The 25411-nt window shown below is 45.4% G+C and overlaps 1 protein-coding gene across 2 annotated transcripts in view; it reads right to left on the bottom strand.

Moving 5' to 3' along the window:
- Window positions 1-25411, bottom strand: part of cntfr (ciliary neurotrophic factor receptor) — a 137790-nt gene that overhangs the window by 60708 nt on the left and 51671 nt on the right. For both annotated transcript variants that reach the window (XM_018750889.2, XM_018750883.1), the window contains exons 2-3: window positions 20516-20597; window positions 530-763 (exon numbers count right to left, since the gene is read on the bottom strand). In XM_018750889.2, the coding sequence (XP_018606405.1) occupies window positions 530-763; window positions 20516-20597 (316 nt within the window). The remainder of the gene's footprint in view (window positions 1-529; window positions 764-20515; window positions 20598-25411) is intronic.

Here is a 25411-nt window from a genome sequence, read left to right as displayed (position 1 = left end):
TGATGCTCTCTGGTCATGAGAGTGAAACCGAGACACGTGATGGTTCAGTCATGTGAGTCGGCCCCTGGGACATGAGTTCTCCTCTGCCAAGCAAGAGTCGACAACTTGTTCTTCTGCTCGACCGTCACACATCCCCCTCACTGCAGGACATAAATCTTGTGTGTGTGTACACAACACCCTGCGATCCCCCCCCATCCACACAGACCCCTCAGGGCCAGATGCAAAGCATCTGAATTCTGGAACGCCAAACTTTATGGAGGGCGGAGGTCACCGTTATTAATGACTGCCCCCGAGTGCACATCGGCCATATCCAAACAAGCCGGCTGTGTTTTCGCACAACCGGGACTGTCGGTCCCACACTCGCAGCCGTGTCCCAACAAACGGGCTGCCTTTGTTTACAGCGCTGTTGGAGCTACGCCACTATGTTGTTGTTTCTCTACCCAAGATCAGTTTTCTTTCAGGCAACTGTCATTATGTGCTTCGTGGGGCTATTTAATGGGGGAAAAGTGGAGGCGGGGGGGTTACTCACTGCCCACCCGTAGGTTGATCTGGTCGCGGCGCTCGCCGTTGGGGTTCTGGAAGCAGCTGTACAGGCCATTGCTGCTTAGGTCGACCTCCATCAGAGTGAGTAGGGGCCCCTTCTCCACACGTTGGGCCCTCACGTCTGTCCCGTTCACCTTCCAAGTGACGGAGGCGTCAGCTTCAAGTGCTCCACACTGCATGGTCACATCGCTGCCCATCCGCTCATACTGGACCCTCGCGCCTGTGGGGGGAGGGAGAATCATGGAACGTCACCATGGCAACATGACCTGTTGACAGGGATCATCCATAGAAAAAAGGCAAGACAGCAGCACTGTCGCCGAGAAATGAGGAACAAAGGGATTGTTTAGAGGCAGAAGCACTTTAACGGCTGACGCTCCAAAACCAAACAAACGGCATCATCTGCATGTTGTGTCATGCAATTATTTTCTCTCATAACTCCCGAGTTTGATGTTCACATGACAAACCTGGGTTCCCACCACCGTTTACGAGAAGAAAGAAGGACCAGATGGGTAAGCAACAGAAAACTTAAATCCAAACCTCTTCCTCAACTGGAAATTCTAAATAAGTACACCTTTGCATGGATTATGGCTGCTGTTTGTTTCTTGGAGTACTTTGAAAAGTTTTACAGGATTTACAGAAAAAAAAATCAAATTTTACATTTAAAACCAACTAACTTGTGATGTTCTGGCTTCTGAGTGTTCAGAAAATACACAACATCACGACTGCTTCTCTTACAGTCACAAAGCAGGATGCAAACTACAAATCAAGTCAAAGTTATTCATTTTTTCATGCATTATTTCCATTTTTTTGCCACATTATTTTCCCACGTATAATTTTACCCGTTGGTTCTGAGGGTCGGTTCTCCGCATATAGCAGCAAAAAGCATTTCAGTGGGTGCTGTACTACGTCTCCAGTTCTAACAGCACCAGGGAGTTCCAGCGAACTGCTGAGTTTGACAGTTACCATGTTTGCGTTTCTTAATGTTTTCCTGTCGGTTGTCTTCAATTAAAATGCAGTGATATATATCGCTCTTCCTGGCTTTGAGCCCTTTCTTCCAAACACCGATAACTGAGTCCTTATGAACACTCAACCAGGTCAAAGGGGTTTATCAGCGAGGAGGTTCGAAATGACATTTCTTTCGACTCCACTGCCACCGCAGCCGCTCCAAAGCCTATTTTATGGCGTCTGATTTAACGAGAACATTCCCTCCATCTGAGCGCAGATTGCAGGAAAAGCGCAACGTGTAATTTTTCCTCCCCACCCCCCAATTCTGCCAATACCACCGAAACACAGGACTTGTACTCTGTTTAGTGCCCTTTGAATATTTCCGCTGTGCACACTTGTGGGGAATAAATCCACTTCCTGCTTCCTGTGTTCTTATTACTAGGCCCTGCGAACACGCAGAGAGAGCACTCCGAACCGCCAGTTACAAAGGGCAAGAACAATCCTGGCAGCGCATGGCCTATGTCGGACCCAAGCGTGTTCCTGTTATTTTACAGTACAACAGGTGGCTGCGCTGAGCCCCGTCTGATCGTGCCTTGTTTCCACATACCATTCGAGACACAAATGCTTTACAAGCGGCGGGAAGTCAGAATAAACATTGCTTCGCCGCAGGTGTGAGTAACAATATCTGCAGCAACCCGGAGCTCGGTTCTAATCAGGAATCCTCCAGGGAAGTCCTACCTCCCCTTATGTACCTGTGCCCCTGCAACGGTAATCTGTCAAAGGCAGACGAGCCCCCGCCCATAGAGATGATTCATATTCAAAGGTGTTTAATAGACACTTCATATTTCAGAGGGCGCCAGCCTACACAGGCACCGCTGAGACCCCAGGGATAGATGGGAACAAATCCCATACTCCCACCCAGAGACTAACAAGGGTGTGGTGGGTGGGAGCAGCAACGCCGCTTCTCCCAGGGCACAAGCACAGAGCACCGCGGCGGCTCCGCCGTCCTTGAGCCGGTGGCGGGACACATGTGCCTGTAATCGTGCATGCGGCCGAGCAGATTTATTTTTCCTCGGAAAAACAAATATTTGCGCTTAACAACTCATCCCCTAATTCGCTATGGCTTCTAATTCCATAAAGCATGCCATATGTGAGGAAAACTGGGAAGAGCCAGAACCACAATCAATGATTCATGCGTCGGCGTTTAAGTGCAGAGTCAGAGAGAGGCGCGCTGAGATTTCGTTATTTCAGACGCCCCTCCGCCCCCCTCAAAGACACACTGCAACACAAAGAGAGCTGACTGATAAATTTGGCCAAAAGGTCAAGAGGGTGTTTGTAAGAAACGCCATGTATTCACAAGCTAATGCCTGCTATACGTAGCGCAAAACTGCGCTGGATTGCCGCGAGTGTTGCCATAGAGTTTAATACCTTAAAGCTCCAAACTTAATAACTGTGACTTGAAGCTTAAGGCTCGTGGGACTGTGGCACACGGAACTTTAATGTTACGGTATCGTGCTGTTACACGGTTGGCTTTGCGCACAAACTGCAGGGTCATGCAAAGGGGCCTTTTCCATAAAGGTCAAGAGGATTAGCAGAGGCTGATTGATGTACTAAAGCATCAGAAACATTCGTCCTTCACCTTCAGTTCCAGGGCTTAAGTGCTCTATCTTGGGAATGTGGGCCTGGCTGCTTGGTTTATTTTCTCTGGGATTCGCAGGGCGATGACTAACTGCTACCGCTGGCAGGCCTCTCCCTTCACACGCAGCCTCCCGTGGCAGTTTCTGCGGTTTCTGCAGAGGTTTGGATTCACCACAACACACCTCTGGAACACTAAAACCGTCAAGTCGACCTCTGTGTAAATGTAAGCTGGTAGTGTTGTGGTTAGAGCCGATGCCTCTAGACCCAAAGGTTGCAGGTCTGATTTCCAGCTGTCGTGCCCTTGCACAAGGTGCTCACCCTAAACAGCTCCAGTAAAAGTTCCCGACTCTACAAATGAGTTTGAGTACCTTAAACGTTGCGCGTTGCTTTAGAGAAAAAGCAAGATGAGTAAATGTAAGCAGCTTAAGATCAATTCTTTCACCCCCCCTCCAGGGGGCAATGTCATATTTACATAATTAATATACAGTGGGGAGGAGTGCTGTGTCTTTCAGGGTGACAACATTGTTATTACACAAATGTGTCGTTTCTGCGGATCAGGAAACCGTCAAAGTGGGAGTGGTGGAAGACGACGCGAACCCTCCTCGCTGGCAGACCGACGTTTCGCCTCAACCGGCAGGGATCTCGTGGAGACTGCTCTGACACACGCCACCTCTGTCATGAGCGGCACCGAGTGTACAAAATCTGTCACTTCGATGGAGGGTGCGTGCCAAAGCAGTTTTTTCTTTGCTTATCTTATTATTTTTGTTTGTAAAGCCACAGGCGTTTCCTTGGAAATAGCTTGAACAATATCTCCCTTCAGGTTTGGGAACAAATTATATGCATTAGGTGGGTAATCGCCGAATATTTCAATCTAGAAACACATATTTCTGTATTTCCTTGTGCACTTTGGAAAATACTTGGTATAAATTGAGAAATAAGCAGAATAACAGCAAGGCAGGCCATGCACTTAGTGAGTTTTCTAAAGCTATTATTGTCTGTGAGATGCCTGGCTGCATCTGTAATTTGCAGTGATTTGAAATGAACTTTTTCCTATTACTAAATTGTTTTTATCTCTGAACCCTTTTGGGTCGTGGCGAAAGGTTCCTCTCTTCGTAAGAGTTCAGAAAGCCACTGCCACTGCTGGATACCCGAGAAACACAAATAGGCCGAGATGCTCCAGAGTATAGTTCCACTTCTTTTCGGTTTTGTGTTTTTCCATCAGACTCTGCTGTTTGGGGTGGGGCAGGAATGAAGGCGCGCACAGGAGGCAGGCTCTCGGCATGCTGGGAGCCGGGAGAATAGACAGGATGGATGCAGCCCGTCCGTCGCTTGGCAGTTCTCCCGTCTTTGCTTCCACATTGTACCCGACAGCTGGTTACAGTTCCCAACCCCAGTATTGCATCCACTGGTGAGGAACCCCCCCCCCCCCATAAATGGTGACTGCAACTGGAAATGACTGTTTTATATATTCTGTAAAGTCATTTTAATGGCTTAACATACCATAATTCTACTATGTATACAGCTAGCATCCCAACCAGGGACTTGAACCTGCAACTGTTTTCTCACAATTGTGACTCCGCCATAAAGTCTCTGTGTGGTCGTGTAACAGCAAGGAAGAAACAAAGGGGTCTATAAAACAAAGGCTCATTTCAACCACATTGCAGTAAATCACCAAGAGTATGATTAAATCAGGACCGTAATCCACCCACAAACAACCAGAGCAGAAACCAGTCATGATCTCATAAGGGCTGCTTTCGGTCTCATGCAATTATTTTCTTACATTATTTGCTTGCCAGGTGCTGTGGCCCATTTGAAGAGTTAAAAGTTCCCATTTGGGTACCTTACCATTGGGTACAGCAACAGCCCTCTTATTCACTTGAGTCAATGTCACTCAACATTGTCTTTGTCACGAGCTTTTGCTTGTGCTGACAAACCTCAAGACCACCAGTCGCCAGCCAGTAAGGACACCAGCGATGTGGCCTGAACACAAGGTCCGTGATACCGGTTTCCAGCGGTGAGCTCCAGTCCAAATCCGCTCATTCTTTTGTTCTCATAACCGCCAGTTCTCGTCCACAACTGGGAACGTATTCTCCCAACAGGTGGCCTCACATGTGGGCTGATTAGTGCTCGGTCCGGGCAACCGCATGCTACAGAGACGGCGAAAGACCACGACAGTTTCCGGTCCGTCGCACCAGACGGTGTTCCGAGCGCCTAATGTGCGTGATAGACGTAAACATACATTTTGGATGTGGATATAGTAAAAGCTAGAGCTCACTAATTGGTTCCAGTGGTCTGGCATGATCCTCACTTTTTACAGCTCCAAAATACACAGTTTTCAGAGGTTTCAGACAACACTGCAGCAATGGTGGTATTGTTTTCATTAAAACAGTGGTTAGAAAGGGGACTCGGCATCAGTAATTGGAAACAAATGCAACAGTATTTAAAATGACAATGAACCTGGTTAACATAATCTTGTTAAATATCATTAAATCCTGCATGTCATTGTTTAAACACATTTTAAGTCATTTGACATGCCCCACTGATTTCCATGTTAATGTTTTAATATCCCACACAAAATAAATTGTGTCGATTTGAATTGCCAGTTAAAACTGCATGGCTGTAAGATTATAACATCAGACTAAAAAGACTAATATTTAAGGAACATTTAGTTTAAATAAAGTCCCTGATTTAACTGCCTGATCTGTTATGAGGATGTATATGGGTTGTTCTGTTATTTACTCGTTTTCTTCAATGAAGGTCAAGGGAATGACTCGACCTATTCAAAAAATTAAACAAAGCAGGGAGACTTAATTAACCTTTTAAGATATGCGTTGTGTCCCAATCCATCATCAGGTCCTAATGAGAATCTTGGGCAACGTGTTGTTTGTTGTGCTGCGTTGTTATTACAGGCATGAATGCTGGATTTGACAGAAAACGTGTTAAAAATCACAAGAAATTCATTTCATTCAATCGCTTTTGTCACTCTGAGCTGTTTTCTATTTTTTTCCCAGCCATTCCTGTTATTTAAACAAAATTGTGCAGAACCAGTAATCTCACACTTGTCCTTTACAGGCACCAATGAAGATTTTTTTTAAAAAAATGTTCTGTTATACTTGACACAGCAACGAGCTAACTGTCTCATAAAAGAGATAGGTGTTTTGATTAACGGTTTCTTTGGTGATGCCACTGATAGGAGGGGCTGAAGCAATTTTATCCTTGACTTATTGTTTCTATATACGCATCTGCCGTGATAGTGGTGAAACTAAACAGGCAAGCAAGGAATCGGTTATTGGTTTCGTGGAGAATTTTTGCAAGCCACAAGTATGTGCGATGGCTTCTTTGTTCTGCTGAGAGAATAATGTTCCACATATTAACAGTAAAACATATCAAGCTTACACTACACTCTGTAGCTGTAATAATTCAGAATACTCAAAGAAAGTTAATGCTCCGTTGAACCGACTTCCTTTTTCCCGGGTCCTGGGTGTTCACTGGCTTTACACATGTAGGTTAAAGAATAAGGATTAATGGCAGGTATTGTGCACCTGACATCTATGGGCATATTACCATTTAACACTTGTGCTTCAGCTCAAAGACATCATGCCACCACAATATCATTCTGCGCTGATCTATTTCACCGTAGAACTGGGTATGGAGAATTGTAACATCTATCACCGGCCGCTATGTAGTCATTTGCTCTTTTCAATAAAAGCCCAGACCGTGCAGCCAAGTGACAGGGAGCGACTGTGATGGATTTCCTTTTGAGCATTTCATGCGAAGCGAAACCTCACTGTTATTCACTGAGGATCGCACCATTGTAAGTCATGAGGCAGGAAAGTGTAAACACTCCCTGCTCATGGTAACTGTTGTGGAGGGTCCTTCAGGCCTGGATTCATTGGCCCCGCTGCATTTGACTGTAAGACAGACAAAGAACCCCAGTTCTCCTTACGGTCATCAAGGCCAGCATTCCATGACATCATACAAAGGTGGCCTCACAAGCTGAACATCACTGAATGGTACACAAACCTGTATACACACACACGCACACTGCCAAATGAACCATTGTTCTACAATAATTTACACCGATCAGCCAAAACATTAAAACCACCTGCCTGATATTGTGTAGGTCCCGCTCGTACCGCCAAGAGGCATGGACTCCACAAGACCTCTGAAGGTGTCCTGTAGTATCTGGCACCAAGACATGAGCAGCAGATCTTTTAAGTCCAATGGGGCCTCCGTGGATTGGACTTGTTTTTCTAGCACATCCCACAGATGCTCGATCAGATAGAGATCTGGGGAATTTGGGGGCCCAGTCAACACCTTGAAGTTTTTAACAATTTTTTACAGTGTGGCAGGGTGTATTATCCTGTTGAAAGAGGCCACTGCCATCAAGGAATACCGTTACCATGATGGGTTGTATGTGGTCTGCAACAGTCTTTAGGTAGGTGGTACATGTCAAAGTAACATCCACATGAGTGCCAGGACCCAAGGTTCCCCAGTAGAACATTACCCAAAGCATCATACTGCCTCCGCCGGCTTGCCTTCTTCCCATAGTGCATCTTGCTGCCATCTCTTCCACACATAAACGACGCACACGCACCTGGCCATCCACATGATTTAAAAGAAAACGTGATTCGTCAGACCAGGCCACCTTCTTCCATTGCTCCCTGATCCAGTTCTGATGCTCAGTGCCCATTGTAGGCACTTTTGGCGGTGGACAGGGGTCAGCATGGGCATTCTCACCGGTCTGCGGCTACGCAGCCCCATACGCAGCAAGCTGCGTTGCACTGTGTTTTCTGACACTTTTCTATCATGGCCAGCATTAAGGTTTTCAGCAATTTGTGCTATAGCAGCCCTTCTGTGGGATCGGACCAGACGGATTAGCCTTCGCTCCCCATGCGCATCAATGAACCTTGGGCGCCCATGACCCTGTCACCGGTTCACCAGTTGTTCTTCCTTGGACCACTATTGGTAGGTATTGCATACCAGGAAAACCCCACAAGACCTGCCGTTTTGGAGATGCTCTGACCCAGTCATCTAGCCGTCACAATGTAGCCCTTGTCAAAGTCACTCAGATCGTTACGCTTGTCCATTTTTCCTGCTTCCAACACATGAAATTCAAGAACTAACGGTTCACTTGCTGCCTAATATATCCCACCACTTGACGGGTGCCATTGTAACAAGATAATCAATGTTATTCACTTCACCTGCCAGTGGGTTTAATGTTTTGGCTGATCGAAGTATGTTTACTAGTGAAATAGACAGCTGGAAGTGTAGTGGTTAGAGCTGCTGCCTGTGGACCTAAAGGTCTCAGGTTTGAGTTCCACTTCCAGCTGTAGTACCCTTAAGCAAGGTACTTACCCTAATTACTTTAGTAAAATTACCAAGCTACCTAACCCACCTATACATGGGTAAATAATTGCAAGTTTGTAACTGTAATAATTGTAACCTTAACATTGCAAGTTGCTTTGGAGAAAAGCATCAGCTAACTATATTTTGATTGTTGTTTTATAACTTTTTATTTTCTTGAATGACATGGTATGTATTGTTTTATGTGAGTCCAATGTTGTGCACTGGTCGTGTCATGGTTGTCCAAGACAAATTTCCCAGAAATGGAACAATAAAGTTCTGTTGTATTCTAACTGAATAAATGTAAATTACTCCAGTAAAAATACCCAGATATATAAATGGGTAAATGCAAGTGTCTTAAAATTGTCACTTTTGCAAAAGTTTAAAACAATATCACACTAGTAAATACTTTAAAAGTTAAGAGCAAATACACTGATATGGAATACAGAACATTGTAGATAAATATTGAAAGTTTCACCAGTTAACAAAATATTAAGTTAATATAATTATAATTTATAATGAATATAAATTTAGTATAATTTTAAGTTTATAAATTTAACATCTGAGTTAATTATAAGTACTCAGCTGTGACCGTGACTATGTTTCTACACAGTCTGTAATATTATAATTATAATATAATGTTGAAAATGATTTTCTAAACCAAAGTAACGCAAAATACTGGTGTACTGAGTGCTGGGTATGAAGAATAAGAAATTAAATTATCTAACGTGCTTAGGGTAATTTTGGGTAATTTTGGCTCTTTTCTCCAGTTCTACGGCTGTTTCACGTGAGACATTTACACCGTATGTGGGGAAAAGTCTCCCAGGCTTGATAGAAACACGTTGTTTAATGTGTTTGGTTTAATGATCGCCAGGAGAGTTTACCGTTGCTCAGGACTGCTGCCTGTCTGTAATAGGATACTAATTCCCAAAGTTTTTTCACCATTGCTTGTATGGTGGGGCCTGTTTTCCCGAGCTCCCGTTTCCAACACGCGACGGTCCCCCCGGGACGCTTGGTGCGTTGCGCTCGCTCGCCGCGCCTGTAAAACGTTTTCATTATTCCCCGTCATTGACAACAGCGTGCTCTCAAGGTCACGGGGGTGTCGATGTGGGAAAGTCAGCCTCCACATATCCCAGAGGTTCAGACCTCGTGCACCGATCATGTGACGATGCCCAAATCAATACTCCGTCTGCAGAAATTGAGCTGGAAGCACGGAGCAGGCTCCGGAGCCGAAAGGGATCGTTCTTTTTTTCTCCTCTCCTGGATGCATCTCTTGCTCGTTAGTTTCCTTGTCATTACAGCCCATGAGGTGACAATGCTAAAGCAACAGCGCTGCTCCGGGGCTACGTTCGGCCTTCTTAAGCTGTGCCCTCCGACCGCTGTGAGCTAATGATGCCGTTACATTGGCTCTCCTTGTTTGGGCAGCCGCCAAACGGGCTTCTCAGACAAAGGCGCGATGCTAAGGCAGCTTTCCAACATCGTACCCGTCACACGACTGCGCTTACACTATGGGATGGAAAATGAACCACTTGTGTGAAACGTCTCATCCCCTCAGTCTGCGGAACTGCCCTCCTCGCACTTTAATTCCTGGGCATCTCGGTTGTATCTCTGCACAAAGTCGAAATAAAATCAATCGCTGTCGGTTGACAGGAGGGAGGAGAGGAGGAGAGCGCAGCCGCTCGGCCGAGGTTTTGTCGGTGGCCTGAGTGCTATTGCAGCCCATGGAGCATGTGTGTCAGACACAGGGAGGAGTGCCGATCGCACTGACGAGATCCCAAAGGCTCCGAGGCTGCGGCGGTCACACGGTGGACAACATCCGTGTACGAGTGTTACACCTGAGTGGCGCTCTTCCTCACATCACCACCCTGGGTTGGCTGTGTGTTTGTTTTCGTGCTCTTTCTAGCGCTCTCCTATTTAGGGTGGTTGGATTTATTCGATTCCCCTGCTAAAAGGGATCCCAAGTTGCTGGCCTGGCACTAATAAATAGCTACACCCGCAAAGATGATGACGGGAGCTTTGCTGAGAGTTTCTCCGTTCGTCCCCGCGGCTAGCGCTTACATACTTTGTGTGTGTCGTTGTGTATGTATATAGTAAATGGTGTCCTTGGTTTTGTTTGCGAGTTTGGCTTTGAGTAATTAGCTAGGAAACAGACGACTTTTGTTTGCCGTTGCCACTTTTATTTTCCAGCTAAAGGTTGATGGTCATGGCGTTTTCTCACGTCAGAATGGGTAGATCTTTCCTTCACTTGGAGCACCACTGTGTACAACCCACTTGGATATAGTCACTCTGTTATCACTAACCTTCTCCACAATAAACTCTTGTCAAAAAGGAAGGAATTGCTGAGTTTTTTTTCCTGGAACTCTCTTAGCGCAATATACGTTATTTTTCAAATTTCATGCGCGACCCTTTCACACCCTAGTCCTTATCGATCCTAACATCTAGAAGAGGTCGTGACACTCAGCGCAGACCACCGCGAACCAGGCGGGTCATGGCACAGGGCAGAAACCGGACGAGGACTTCTGGAGGATGCGTTAAGGTTTTGCTGGTAGGAGGAAATGGACTGTTTTACCACAGACGGAGCACAATCAATATGCATCAGCCTCTAACAAGAAGCTTGCCAGGACTGCTGGAGCTAATTAGTGCCTATCACCAGAAATCAAACCCTGTACAAACTGGAAGCCTTTCAGGCCAAGAGCAGCGCCACCAACGCCAACGTAATCCAGGCCGAGTGCTTCGATGACGTATCGCGCCTCATGTTATCAGCTCGGCAGGGTTAATCCGTGGGCGACGCGGCAGGCCTCGCCGTCGAAATGCAATATTCGATACGTATCATTTTTCCCCCCTGCGCTTCATCCTTTCAGCCAAGAGCGCAGAATGCTCTGTATCGCCATCATTTGTCGCACCGAGGGAAAGTGAAAATAATCTGGGGTTTCCCATCACAGAGGAGGCACTGTTCTACACAAAGTTGCACTCGGAGACTTCCCGCTCCAAACACACCATCTTCCTCCAGCTTCTTCTTTTTATTTGTGCCGTCACTTTGCATTCATCAGCACCGTTTTCCACACAAAATGTCCTCTAGCCTTTAATTTTTTTTTTTATTGCGGTGGTTAGGACTAGTCATGTTTCTCCTGAGCTCAACTGGGCTGTTGTGTGTTCTCTACGCTCTGTGTTCTCCAGGCAGTAATACCCCTCCACCACCTAGAAGCTGGGGCAATTCAGTGCATCCTCTCTTTAAATTCGTTTTCAGGCTGGAGTTGGTCATGCTTAGATCATGCTTTTGTAAGGGGTCTGGAGGACAAAAAAATACACCGATGGAATATGTGAAACATTCCCTTCATCTTTACTTTCTGTATTTCAATGGAGTCTGCAGTAAACTGATAACATAAACAGCCTGAATACGCTTGTCCCAAGTGGGGTCGTGGCAAACCGGAGCCTAACCAGGCAACACAGGAGGGAACACATCCCGGGCGGGACGCCAGTCCACCACCAGATACCCCAAGCAGGACTCGAACCCCAGACCCTCCACAGTGGGGGACCTGGCCAAGCCCACTGCACCACCACACAGTAAATATTTAAAGCTATAAAGATGCAGGTAAACACAGTGCCCTGTATCTCACACATCCCATACTTGCTATAGATTCCTTGCTTTAGTTAAAATAAAAATAAAACAAAACCAGACAAAGTTCTGATGCAAGGTTCCACTGACAGGTATAAACTGCAGGCAACTTTCAGTCACAATTAACCTCAGGTTGTGCATGTGTGAAGAAACCAGAGCACCTAGACAAAATTCACACATACAGAGGAAGGACGTATAAACTCCACACAGACTGAGCCACATTTCAACCTTCTCCTGAACATTCCTCATCTTGGGAGGCAGCTTCAATACCTGCTGTGCCACTGTGCTACCTCATGTTAAACCTACCATCATAAAATCAATAGAACACACTATTAATAACTAAAGAAAATGTTTGTGGGGAACTTTCTCTGGTTCTCAATAGATTACACAAGACCCTTAGCATAGATTTAAGACAAGGGCAGGCAAAATATTGACAATAAATAAATATAGTTCACCGGGGTTTTGAATTAGAATCTGCTCTTTCCATGCCTGTATTTCATGCATGAATGTGGATATAAGATATCCCAGTAGATGTTGACATAAGTAACAGGTGCTGGCCCGCAGTGATTTTTTTGATTTTTGACGCATAACAAATCTGATACCCTTGACAACTAATTACTTGTGATAGTTCCTTACCTCCAGTGTGGATGGCTAAACAGTGCACAATTGTGCACTCATTAGTACAGCAGTGGGTGGGTGGAAAGATTACCATTTAATTACAAAAAAAAAAAAAAAGCACGTGGAAAGGTCATTTCAAACAGGACTGGAAAAATTCCTCGCCAGATTATCCCAGATACAGCAGATTAAGTTCAGAAAGCCCCCTTAAATCCCAAATTGTGGCATCTTGGTTTCTTGTTGCCCTGAGGCTTTACTACGGCTTGGAATGTGGGACATACGAGGGGTTGCAATGCTTAATCAATAAAATTATTTTTAACAGCACAAGATCAAAGCTTACATAAAGCAGGGAACAAGTAACAGAATGTTAATTATTGCATTTACACTTTTCATCAGGTCAGCTACACCTTCCCATGGCAAACCATGTATTAATTAATTCCCATGTCTACAGGCGCTTCACTGAAGAGCAAATGCAAATCAAGTTTAATGAATAAATGCAAATAAACTGGGGAATAAAGCCAGCGCTGCCCACTGCATTTGTGTCTTAGTCTATTGTCATTTACCAGGGTTTACTCTGGTCTTAGAGGCCTGGACATTCTAAATACTTTGTACTTTGCAAGACAGTAAAGCAACACTTGGCATCATGTGACTCAGTCACAATTAAACACATGGAACTGAAGTGCAGAACTGAAGGATACCAAAGTCTTGCATGTACCCTGCTGTAGCACCCTGGAGATTCTTCACCTAACCTCAACCGTCCCCTAAAAATGATCTGCAGAAAAAAAAATCAAAATAACTGTCTATAAAACTCTCAACTAAGGCTAACACTAATAATAATTCATCCAGCCGCTTGTCCCGATGAGGGTCGTGGTGATCCGGAGCCTATCCCGGAAGCAATGGGCACAAGGCTGCGGAGGGCACACCCTGGATAGGATGCCAGTTTGTCACAGGGTGGCTACACACACGCAGACAGTCACCCATTCACACACTAAGCGCACTTTAGAATCACCAGTTCACCTGAACTGCAGGTCTTTAGACTGTGGGAGGAAACCAGAGCATCCAGAGGAAACACACGCAGACATGCAAGCTCCTTACCATTTGATCGGGGATTAAACTCACCTTCTCTCACCCCACCCAGAAGCTGCGAGGTGGTAGCTCTACTTGCTGCTACACTGTACCACCCCAATAATAATAATAATAATAATAATAATAATAATAATAATGAATCATCAGACAAACACTCCATCATTTTCCTCTTTATGCTATATTATGCATCTGCTTAGAGACTTGCAGGACTTGCAGCCCCACTTGCAGGAGCAGCTGTCAAAGTACCACCTGGAAGTCTGGTCCTGTGATGGAGAGTCTCATTTCACTGGGCGAGAGCAGAGCACATCACGCTGGCAGAACCTACACCACAAACAGATTTTATGGTGTTTCTAAATAATATTTGCATCTGCCCTTGCCTCAAGGGTTCTGGTTCAATACTCAGCGGGTGCACATGTATACACCTGATTGCCTGGAACAGATGGAACTACGCCGCTGTAATATTTTGGTTGTTCTACATTAAGAATTGATCCTCTGTCTTGCCTTTTAGGATTTACATTCCAGAGCTGGTAGATGTCAAGGTGAACATAATAAACTCAAATACGGTGTTATAAATTCTGACAACCTTTTGCCAAACCATATTACAATTCCCCAAAACATCATAATACACACAAACAAGGTCCAACCTCTCTAAAGAGTTAATTAGTTAATTGAATCTTGTTATATAGTACACTGCCCTGGAGGGGTGGGCCCTGCACCCTAGAGGGTTTTTTCTATAACTTTTAGTCGCTTCCCACTTGTTTTCTCTTCTCAGCTGCCTTTTGCCATTTTTTCCACACTAGTTTTTTGAAAAGCACATCTTGGTTGTCACTACTCATGTTAATTGTTGCAAATCTCTGCTTTTCATACTGGTGTTCACTGTTATGCACCCTGAGGCAGCTTGTTGAGAAGGGTGCAATGCAAAAATAAATTGAACTGAATATTTTTGTGCGATGAATAACATCAGCGCCCATTAAGTAGCTTGTGAGCTAAGTGAACGAAAGGGATCCTGGCTCCCCATTTAAATGTGATGCTAAACAAACAATGCTACTATGATTTGTGTAAAGCCGGCCCTCTACGGCCTGGTCCCCTGAGAGAGCAACCTGAATAATAAGACCAGTGCATCAAAGTGTCCCCAGTAAAAGGCACAGCTAATAAGCACAAATGAAATAAAGATAAACGCATCATCCTTGTATATTGATGCATAATAGCGGAAAACAATAACAATGAACCAGAAGGAATGAGCCGAACACAAACGCAATGACACACCAGTAGCAATAAAACAATTGTACAGCAATTCACTTCACAGCGTTGAAAGTAATACATTTCTGTAGGCATATGGTATTGGAAAAGACACACACACACACATATATATATATATATTCATCTATCACCATGTGGAAGTTTCTCTCTGAGTATGTCGACAGTGATCCCAATACTGTGTTACACCAGCAGCAAGTTACCAGTTCTTATCTTGGTCCGGCACTGTCATAGGTCTTTGGTCCTGGCTCATGCCAAGGCAATAAATGACAGTATTTCGCAGTAAGGCATAGGAACGCGAGATAAGGGCAACTGTTAGCTCCAAGGGCGTGTATATCAAAGCATCCCCCAGGCCCGGGCCTGGAATGGTCCCAGCAAAGCCATCATTCCATGTGGAACAACAGCAACCGCAATGAAAATGGGCAGCAGATGCACTGAGGGGTGGGCAGTCAGCCTCAGGAACACATCCTCCTCGCTGCAAAATCCACGGACAAGGAGTCTCAAAGACTTTGCTTGAAATCCCAACAGAGACCCTGCTGTTGTACCCATGAGCGGGCCCGCGTTGCGTCACCGAAATATCCACGTCCACGTCCGTAAATGAATAAAGTGGATTAAATCAGATAAAATCGTCTGGTAAGAAAATAACCGAAACGGTAACGAGATAACTTTAATGCCGTGAGTGATGCAAAGACTCGAAATACCGGTCCCGGTTCTGGAGTAGAAACTCCGCCTGGGCCAAAAACTTTGGTTTGTTGGTACAATCAGAAATCGGTCAGCATGACTGTAGGAAAACCGACGGATTTCTACTCTTCTTCTTATTCTCTCACCGCACACCCTCTCCCCCCTTCCCTGTGTCTGCAACTCTCCTGCAGTCAATATTTTTCAAAAATATGTCAGCATTCGTGCGATAGACAGCTCCACAGTGTATTTGTATCAGTTCTTGCGATGCGAGTTCATTATTTCAGTGACGGCAAGTTGGTTAATAAGTTTCAAATAATAAAATATAATGAGAAAAGAGCCGGCAGGAACACCTCGATTCGCTGAAAGTTACATCAACTGAAATTGCCTCTCACCCGTGGCCCATCGGAATTACTGCTGGAATTTTGAATGCTCTGAAAATTTGTCAAGTGTTAAAAATATTGCTTAAGCTCACACGTTTTTTTTTTTTCTTTTTTTTAACATAGTGCATATATTCTAGGGCAGTTCAGTGTGCAGTGGGAGAAAAAAACGATAAACTGAAACATAACAGCTGTAATTTTAGCCATGGTGTGCAGTGGGGGTGGGGGCTGAACCTCATAGCAGGTATAGCCACCCCCCCCCAACCAAAGAGCCCACAGGCCTTGTCTATACGCCACATGCAGGCTGCAGCGAGGACGCATCTGGACTTGCGCGCGTTCAGGATCACCTCTCGGTGCCCTGTAAACAGCAGGCTAAAACTGTAATTTGGGACTCCTGTAAATCAGTTGTGCTAAATGACCGCGGAGATTGCACTAAAGAAGAAAATAGCCATTCGCGGAGTCGCAGGAGGTCAGCAGGGTAATATAACTCGGTGGTGGATGGAGACGGGCTTGTAACAGATCTGAGATTCGGTAATGCGCTCGTCCAGGCGTGGCGAGAGACGAACAAGCAGAAAATGTAAATCGGGGGCCACGAGGCGTGGGCATACAGACAGTGCCGATAATGTGCGGCTCAGCCATTTCACACGGCGCGCAGGGGCCGTCGAGCTGAGCTCGTGGATAAACGTGGGCCCGAGGGCTCCGCAAGTAGCAGGGAATCGGCGCGCTGAATCTGCCTTTTGTAGCTGGAAACAGAATATGAGCAGTGTTAGAGGCATGCTTTGAAGCAGCACAAGAGGGCCCTCAACATGGACCTGAAAAGGACCTCTGTGTACGCCATCATCGGTCCTTGGTGCACCTGGGCCTTTTCAAAGGGCTTGCTGGCGACCAGCCCGTGACCCGCACAAATAAATAAATAGATGAATAAAAATAGCTGACGTCCGTGGCTGCATATATTTACTAAAGCAATTTGGACACCTTTTCTTAAAGGTTCAGTGTGAGACTCCATATCAATCAGAAGTCCAGTTCTATCATTACCCCAGTGGGTCACATGAGGTCATGTGACCCCCCCCCCCCCCTTTTGCTGAGTCACATGTCAGAGATGGATTCCAACACATGGCTCAAACGCTGGTAAATCGAAGGAAGACTTTCTGAGGTGCCGCACAGCCCTCTATGTGGATGACAACGGCCAACAGAGCGGCAGGAAATTAAACAGGAAAAAGGTCTGCTGTAGCGTTCTTTTCTGGAAAAACATCCATCTGTCGGACAAGTGGAAGGTTTGTAATCTGGGATTACTTCTCAGGGCCAAAAGTCCATTTCAATCCCGGCATATATAAGGCAAAGCAAGACTGTAAATAAGTACAGACAGTAAGTACACTTGGATGATTATGGGCCACTTCCAGCAGGTCTGCACAGTGCAATAATCCAGCAAGTCTCCACCAAGCACTGGCAACAGGAGCCAGCACAACAAGCCATAATAGGAGCCAGTCCATTATCAGACCCATCTGCTCTCTGGGGAAGAAAAGAAATATTCCAGACAAATTTTGAAGCATGTTCAAAATAGCTCCTTTCCAGTGTCCAGTAGGTCAGTGAGCCAACGGGTTACTAGGGATCAGCAAGTAGAGATATCCATGGTTTAGACAACCAGGGTGTACTGATGCTTCACTGGATGCCCTCGTCCTTAAACTGAGGGACTGAAGTACTTGATGCTGTGGTCCTTCCTATCTATATACTGCATATATGTTAGAAGAAACATTTATCCAATGCTTTTCTCCAAAGTGACCTACTCTTACTTACCCATTTATGCAGCTGGGTAATTTCACTGGTGAAATTTAGGGTAGGTACCTTGCGCAAAGGTGCTACAGTTGGGATTCAAACCTGCAACCTTTGGGTCCAAAAGCAGCAGCTCTAACCACTATGTTACCAGCTGTCTCTTTTCACTTCCCACTTTACATTTACATTCCTTCATTTCGGTGACAGTTTTCCAAAGCTACCTACAACGACTTATCCGTTTATAAAAGTGGGTACTTTTTTCACTGGTGTAATTACAGGGTGAAGAGCTGGCTGTCGAGTATTAAAGCAAGAGGTAGAACTCAAGCCTTAGACATAGTACAGAGGTGCCAGCAATTACCCCTCATGCTACCTGGTACCCCAGCTGAGGTATATTAACGGCATGTATTCCGCCCAATACCCCATTTTCTGCAGCCTTCAGCTGGGAAAAAAATAGTACCACGTATGAATACCATGCAGTCTGGTCCAAATAAGTTATTTTTAAAGAGTTAATCCCGCATTTAGAAAGCGATTTAGATCAATGGAGTGTAATCCGGTCAGCCTGCTGCAATGGAACGCAACATGAAATATTAAATTCAGAGTGTCACCAGCATACCGAGTCCCGACATGGGGAGCGCTGATGTAAAACAGGTCTCCACATTGTGCTCCTTAATGATGGTGCAGGGCCTGTCCTCATAAGGAGGCCATCTGCTCTCCTGTCAAATATGATCACTGACGCCCGCATAGGTCAGCGAACAAGAAGAACCACCCGTTCATTTTATTACCTTTACTTATTTATGGTTGTTATTGTTGTAAGGTGATCTGAGGCCTACATTACTGACTTTTATTTCACAGAGAGCATGCAGTTGAGTTTTAATGAGTTCTTGTAGGACACTGGCTGGGCAGAAGAACATAACGTGAAATATTCTTGCATTTCAGCAATCGTGAGCACCTCCGAGGGCGAGGAAAAGTGAACAGCCTGACATGACGAAACATCTTCTAGTGGGACGCCACTGATCACACCATGTGCCTTGCAGGATTAATACGACCATGCTGGTAAAACAGACATAAAATCTGGAAGGTTTCATGTGGGAGATGCTCCCCAACCCCGGAGGATGGAACCCCCTCATTCTGTGGTCTACCGTCATGTCAGTGGAGCGAGGGATAGTCAGGTGGCAGAAATCACATCTCTTCCTCAACGGATCTGCCAGCACCAAAAGAATGACTCAGGCAAATTAAAAAAAAAAAAGACAAATGCTTAACAGCATGTCACGAAGGAATGTGCAAATGGAGGTCCTTCGCACCTTGCGCTCCTTCATTCTCTTACAAGGAGGAATCACTCCCCAGCCAGTGGTGGAAAACAAGACTGAGGGACGGATGTAGCACAGCCCAGAGCCTCAGGAGGTAAAGCGTGGGTTCTTCATTTAATACTTTGCACCGATGCACGGCGATGACTCCCTAATGATCGGCACCGGCGGTGTCAGACGAAGTTACGTTGAAATTACGCTCTGAGAAATTTTTATTAAGTCACGTCCATATCTGTGTTTGTGTTAATGTAAACTCCCTCGTGCATGCATGCTTGCCACTAATTGTGATTAATAGATTAAGCCTCGAAGGAGAACGCAAGCAAGTAAGTCCCCAGGGCCAACGTGCTGTCATCTCTCCCGGCTCCTGACGGTCAGGTGAGCGCGGCACGTGCCACGTACTCTCAGATCAAATGAACGCTCCCTTAGCGCTGGACTGCTGGCTGATGGATGTGAGCTGGATGACGGGAAGCATCGCTGTAGGTGACGTGAGTCTGGCTTGCATCACGTAGTGATGTCATCGTGCGCCAAAGGCAGTTGCCCCCCAGTGAAAGACTGCGGCACATGCAGTGGATGTGAGCCAAATTACCACGAAGGGGGCAGCCCTGGTCAGCCAGCATCATTAAGACCGTGACATCAGCGGTCACGTTTCTGAGCCGTCAACTTTCCCCTAACCCTTTAATACCACTGATCAATGCCTTCCAACCAAGACAGCTGTATTAAGGCAGATTTCTCTTAACGTTTCCTCAGCGTCGCGAGTCTCCCGCATGGCTTCAGGCTTGAGAAGTCTTCACTCATCTAGAGGAAGTGTTGCAAGATACACACCTGTGTTTTCCTGGACGCATTGATGCTTCACACTATTTCCTCACTTAGAAGCTGACACTTGGAATCAGTGACCTGGGCAGCTTAAAATAGTGCAGCTCTTCTGCAGAGAATCGGAAACGACAGCAGTTCCCTAACCGGGACTCATCACAAGTCAGTTTTTTAAAGTGCAGGTAGGAAATGATGACACAGACGGATCCACGTCTGCCACCCGTATTTAACCCCACTCATGCATCACTGTCACAGTTTGACCCCAGCCTGGGATCACGCTGAACTGGGCCTGTAATCTGACGCTGTGAGTCGAGGCACATGACAGGTGGTTTGGTATGGGGCCTCTCTAACTGATGGGCCGAGGGTACCGAGAGTGCAGATGACATACCGAGCGGGACGGCAGAACATGTCAACACCCCAGAGCAACACGGACGTCCCAGATCAATAACCACTGGAAGCGGGAGAAGCACAGACGAGCGAAACGCAGGCACCGAGGTGAGCAGGGGCAGGGAGGGGATGTGGCTTACCTTGCAGACCGCGCTTCTGCGCGAACACGACCACGGCGGCAGCCAGCACCACACAGCAGAGTGACGTTACGGCGTTGGCCATCTGCGGAGGGACACACAGATTCGTTAGCAGGGGCTCGTTGGAGCTGGCCCGAGGAGAGCGGCGAGGACCAGCGGCACGCCTGGTAGGGAGAGGCTCTCTTCCCTTCCTCCTTCCTCGTCCTCCTCTCTGCCTCTCTCTCTCTCTGCCTTGAGCAGCTCATCAGTGAAATCATCTTCCTAAGGGACTGCCATCTCTTCTGCTGGGCTTTAAAGAGACAGGCATCCTGGCTATTGCAGCGAACCAGGGCCCTGCCCATCCCTCCGAATGCCCCTCGATGAGCGCGGAATGTCCTTTCGCACAATGCCCACCTCTGTGCGCCCGTGGGCGTGAGGGAGGCCTGTGTCTCCGCAGAGACAGAGGAGCCCCTGGGCCACCGCCGCTCACACAAGGCCCACTGAGGGAACACGGAATGACAGGACAGACACCGGAATGTTTGCCTAAAGTAAGTTATCGACATAGAAATCTTCTTTACGTTTTCGTTTCCTCTGAGAGTAAATACCGAACGAGACACCCAGAAATGGGACGCAACGGAAAAGTCCAAGTTATGAACGATATACGTGACATCGATAAACGAAGTTTTCATAGACCGAACTTGCTGATTCCAAATTCTCACTCTGCTGATGCGGTCGTTTTCTCTCAGTATGAAATACGTGCTTTTAATGAACCCTTCCATTATCCGCTTCCTCGCAGCTTTTCAATAAAGATGGGAAAAACTTATATCTGTTTTAATATGATCTTTTTATATTTTCATTAATGCAAAGAGACATGGAGAGACGTTAAATAGATAATTGTGTTATATCTCGGACTCATTACCTAATACCGTATTTCTGATAAACCAGATATTACCCTTCAGTGAGACGTTATGAGCTGTGTGGGGGCGATACACACCTGTGCCTGCATTGAATTTTACAAATAATGTCCTTCCTGCAAGCTCAAGGCATTTCCTTTCAAATTCATTGCTGAAACAATTTTTCAAATAAAGAAGTCTGCAAATTACATTGCTAAATAAGCAATCGGGTGAAGATTGCAATTAATTCAGTTCGGCGACCTTCCCTGCATAACACATCTCATTTTGTGGTCTTATAGTACGCTATTGCAACATGTCACCTATACATGCCACCCCCTGGGCTAAATCCCATCAGCAAGAGTATGATGATATGTAGCCCAAGGTTGCTATGACGTTCTGCCCTCATACATATTAAAATGCCTAATTTCTAATTGGGCTAAATGTACCATAAAATTTTCATTTAATATTGCCCCCAAGCACAAGCTGAAGAGATACATTTGAAAAAATAGTTTTTGGTTGAATTAATGGGTATATATTTTATGTGTATTATGTTCAAATTCCCAAAATGAAACGAGCTCCAGGATTGTTAGTCAAAGCCTAAATGCATTTACAGAGCTCAGTGCTGAAAGATGACAAACATTAAAGAAAAAACATGAGTTTTATAAATGACAACTTCAAGGCATTTCATTCGGAGCACGCTGATATCCCAGTAAGCTAGTGTGTGCTTTCATATTTTTCGATGAGACTTTAGTCGGACAGAAAGTTGGGTGTGTCCTAAGACAACACCATGCAGGAAAGATTTGTTTCAGGATATTGTAGAACTCAACTTCTGATGTGTGAATAAAGAAACAGTGCTGGAACTTGTATCACTCTCCTGGAGGGATTATCACTCAACTCAACTGTATATTTGGGATAAATCATTACAATAATTAATCACACCAAAGTAACGGACTGAAGATATTGGCAGCTGAAAAGACGCAGTGTGATATTCAGCCAGAAAGGATGCAGCAGTCAATGAAAATTAATGAGATGTCAGGTTCATACTGGATGGTAATTAAAGCAGGCCAGTAAAAATGATTGATCTCTGAAAAGGTACTTAGGTGTAGTTCAGTCTGTCACAAATGATATTGCAGGGTTTCAGAGTGATGGTCCCAACTGAAAGGGTGAAGTAGTCACTGCTGGGTGTTGCATAAATCAGGGTGTGAAGAGGAACGGGTTGACAGGAACTCGTGTCCAACGAAGCTTTCAGTCACAGAGCAGAAAGCAAACTCATCGCTCTTGTTCGTTGAGCTTTTTGTTGACGACGCTTCGTGCCGATTTGTACGTAGCAAGTGAACTGTGTCCAATTTCTGAACCTCTTGTAGAAATCGCGACACTGTCACCACCACAGCCCACTGGAGAGGGACAAAAGTGACCATACTTTGAATACCCATCTTCCTCTACTCTGTCAACTTCATTTTAGATTCCTCAACAAACTGGACTAGATCCAATGAATGAAAAGTACTTCAAAAAGGCATTTGAAGTCTCTTCCCAAAAAGTATCTTTCGGGACAAAACATCAGAGGGAAATCTAAATCTGAATGTGCCAAGATCTAGTTGATTTGACATGGAATTAGCCTAACTGTTGTTTCCTATTGAAAATTGATTCTTTGCTGCCAAGAAAGGGGATTAAAATTTCATGGGTCCCATGTTCTCCCGATGCCTTTGTTTCTCCTCCTGGCTGGGAACAGCGAGGCTCAGCTGAGCGAAACGAACATCAGTCCTCGGAGCTGCAAATAAGCAAGACCTTCCCGGCCACACCGGCCACGCGGAATCGAGGGCGAGAGAGAGCGGCAGGCATGCCGTTGGTCCGCCGGTGGGCAAGATCCTCCATTTATGCGATGTCTGTCCTCAGCTGGGCTTTCAGTCTCTTTATCCTGAGTCTGCCTCAGGTCACAAACAGGCACAATGGCATTTCCATCAGCATGTTTTCAGGGTTTCTAATTTTTTTTTTATTTTTTACTTGCACAATGGCGTTGACCAAAGGGCGGCGAGCAGCAGCCTGTAGCCAGGGACGTTTCCTTCGGTGCGGGGGAGGAATTCTCTGCTTTGCCCACATTAATTTTGTTCCAGGCGCTGGCTGAGGCTCGACAGGAAGCTGACCTCACTTGAGGAAGAGTGTACAGTGATGCTTCCACTTGGGCTAATCGAAGGTGATCGCAGTCGGGGCCAAGGCCCTTTTGGCCCCCCGTCGGAACACGGAGATGCTCTCGGAGCTTCATCAAAGTGCACGTCTCCCTTTACGCGCTTCTCTCCTTTCCTACCACAGGGTATAATCGGAAACCCAATAAAACTCATCAACACTGGTTCATACGAGAGCAATTGTGTTTTCGCTCCATAATGGAAATTGTTAATATGTTCCCCATGCCCAGCAGAATGCCCCCGCGGATAGATGCAATCAAATACAACCCTCCAACAAGCTTTCTTTATGGACTGCAAGCTGCATCAAGTTATGCAAGGAGGTCCTGTTCTGACTGGAGGAGAAGTGCTTTTCTCGCTGTTGGGAGCATGTGGGAAGACCAATCACAGTCTCACATTCAAATTGACACAATGAGAAAGGGGTGGGGCTTCTAGCCTGGGAGTTTTATTGCTGCTGTTGGAAGCTTGACTTCTGCCAGATGGTAGGTATCTTGCCAGTGACATAGTCAGGGCCTTTTACATGTCCCAGTTCTTCTTAGACAGTTACTTGGCAGACAAAAAAAAGAAATAAATAAAATGGCATTATGGGTGGAAAGCACGTGCTTTTATTTCTTTCTTCAGCTTGAAGAGGTAGAACGATTAGGGCAATAGTTGGGCTGTGTCCCTTTTTTTATTTGATGCAGTGGCCAAAGATCCAATTAAAAAAACAGCTTTTATAATGCATCACAAATGATGAAAGGGCTCAGAGTAAAGAAAGCAAATGTTGGGACCAGCACAGGGAACACAGAGGCTCAGGAACTCAAGGACAGGCAAAAAAAAAAGTAGGAAAACAGACATTTCATTCACAGTTATTCATTATAGTGGAAACAGTAAAAGGGAGAAGGTGACCATCGGTGCTGAAACAGAGGTCAGAACTATATTAGTATGGGGAGGAAAACTCTGGAATCTTGAAAAAGGATTATGTTCCTTCACACAATTCCCCAGAAACAAAAACACATTTAAGGATTTTCCTCCAAAGGCCTATTCTACTTCATTTCTATTTCTTGGTGAGATGATGTAAGATATTGCTCACAAACACTGATGCTGAAGGACTCACCTTGTGGGGGTGAGTGTTTGCTACCCCAACAGCTAACTGACCAAATGGCATTATGAAAAACTTTAAATACTAACTAGTTACTTGTTCTCAGCTGGGCTGACATTGTTTCAACACAAAAGGCTAGTTAAGCAGTTAAGATGTTCTAATGTGAATTAGTGTGATAATGCCTGGTTCTATCTATCTATCTATCTATCTATCTATCTATCTATCTATCTATGTCTTTGTTACTATATATGTAATGTCCAATTATTGCGCTCATCCATGTCTGTCCATCCATCCATCCATCCATCATCAGTCTGAATGGTTTCACCGAGCTAAAAATCTATTATGTATGTGCTGACAAAAGAATATGTGCAACACATTTCTATGTTGCAGTAGATCTGTCATTGGGGAGCTTGTTAATTACAAAGCACGATTCATGGCTGTGACAGCTGTATGAAAGCAACTGATGACTGCCCACTCCTATAAACTGGCTTCCTTTAATCTCATAAATAACTACAGATAATAAACCATGACAGAAACATACCAGTTTAAACCTGTTATAGGGAAAGTTTCCAAACAACATCTGCCTTTGGCCAGAAAATGGTTGAGTGACGTTTCTATTTATTTCCACGTTACAGAAATGAAATGGAGTGACAAGGGCGAAATTAAAATTGTATCCCAGGTCTTGGTTTTATCACATCTGTCTGTCTTTTCCAGCCGTTAGTAAATGGAATAGTGAGTTTCGTAAGTGACAATACGTCTTCTTTTGTTG

This window comes from Scleropages formosus, chromosome 6, assembly GCF_900964775.1.
Source record: "Scleropages formosus chromosome 6, fSclFor1.1, whole genome shotgun sequence".
Taxonomy (NCBI): Eukaryota; Metazoa; Chordata; class Actinopteri; order Osteoglossiformes; family Osteoglossidae; genus Scleropages; species Scleropages formosus.
Note: the sequence above shows the minus strand (reverse complement) of the source record. Positions and strands in the feature narration are given on the sequence as shown.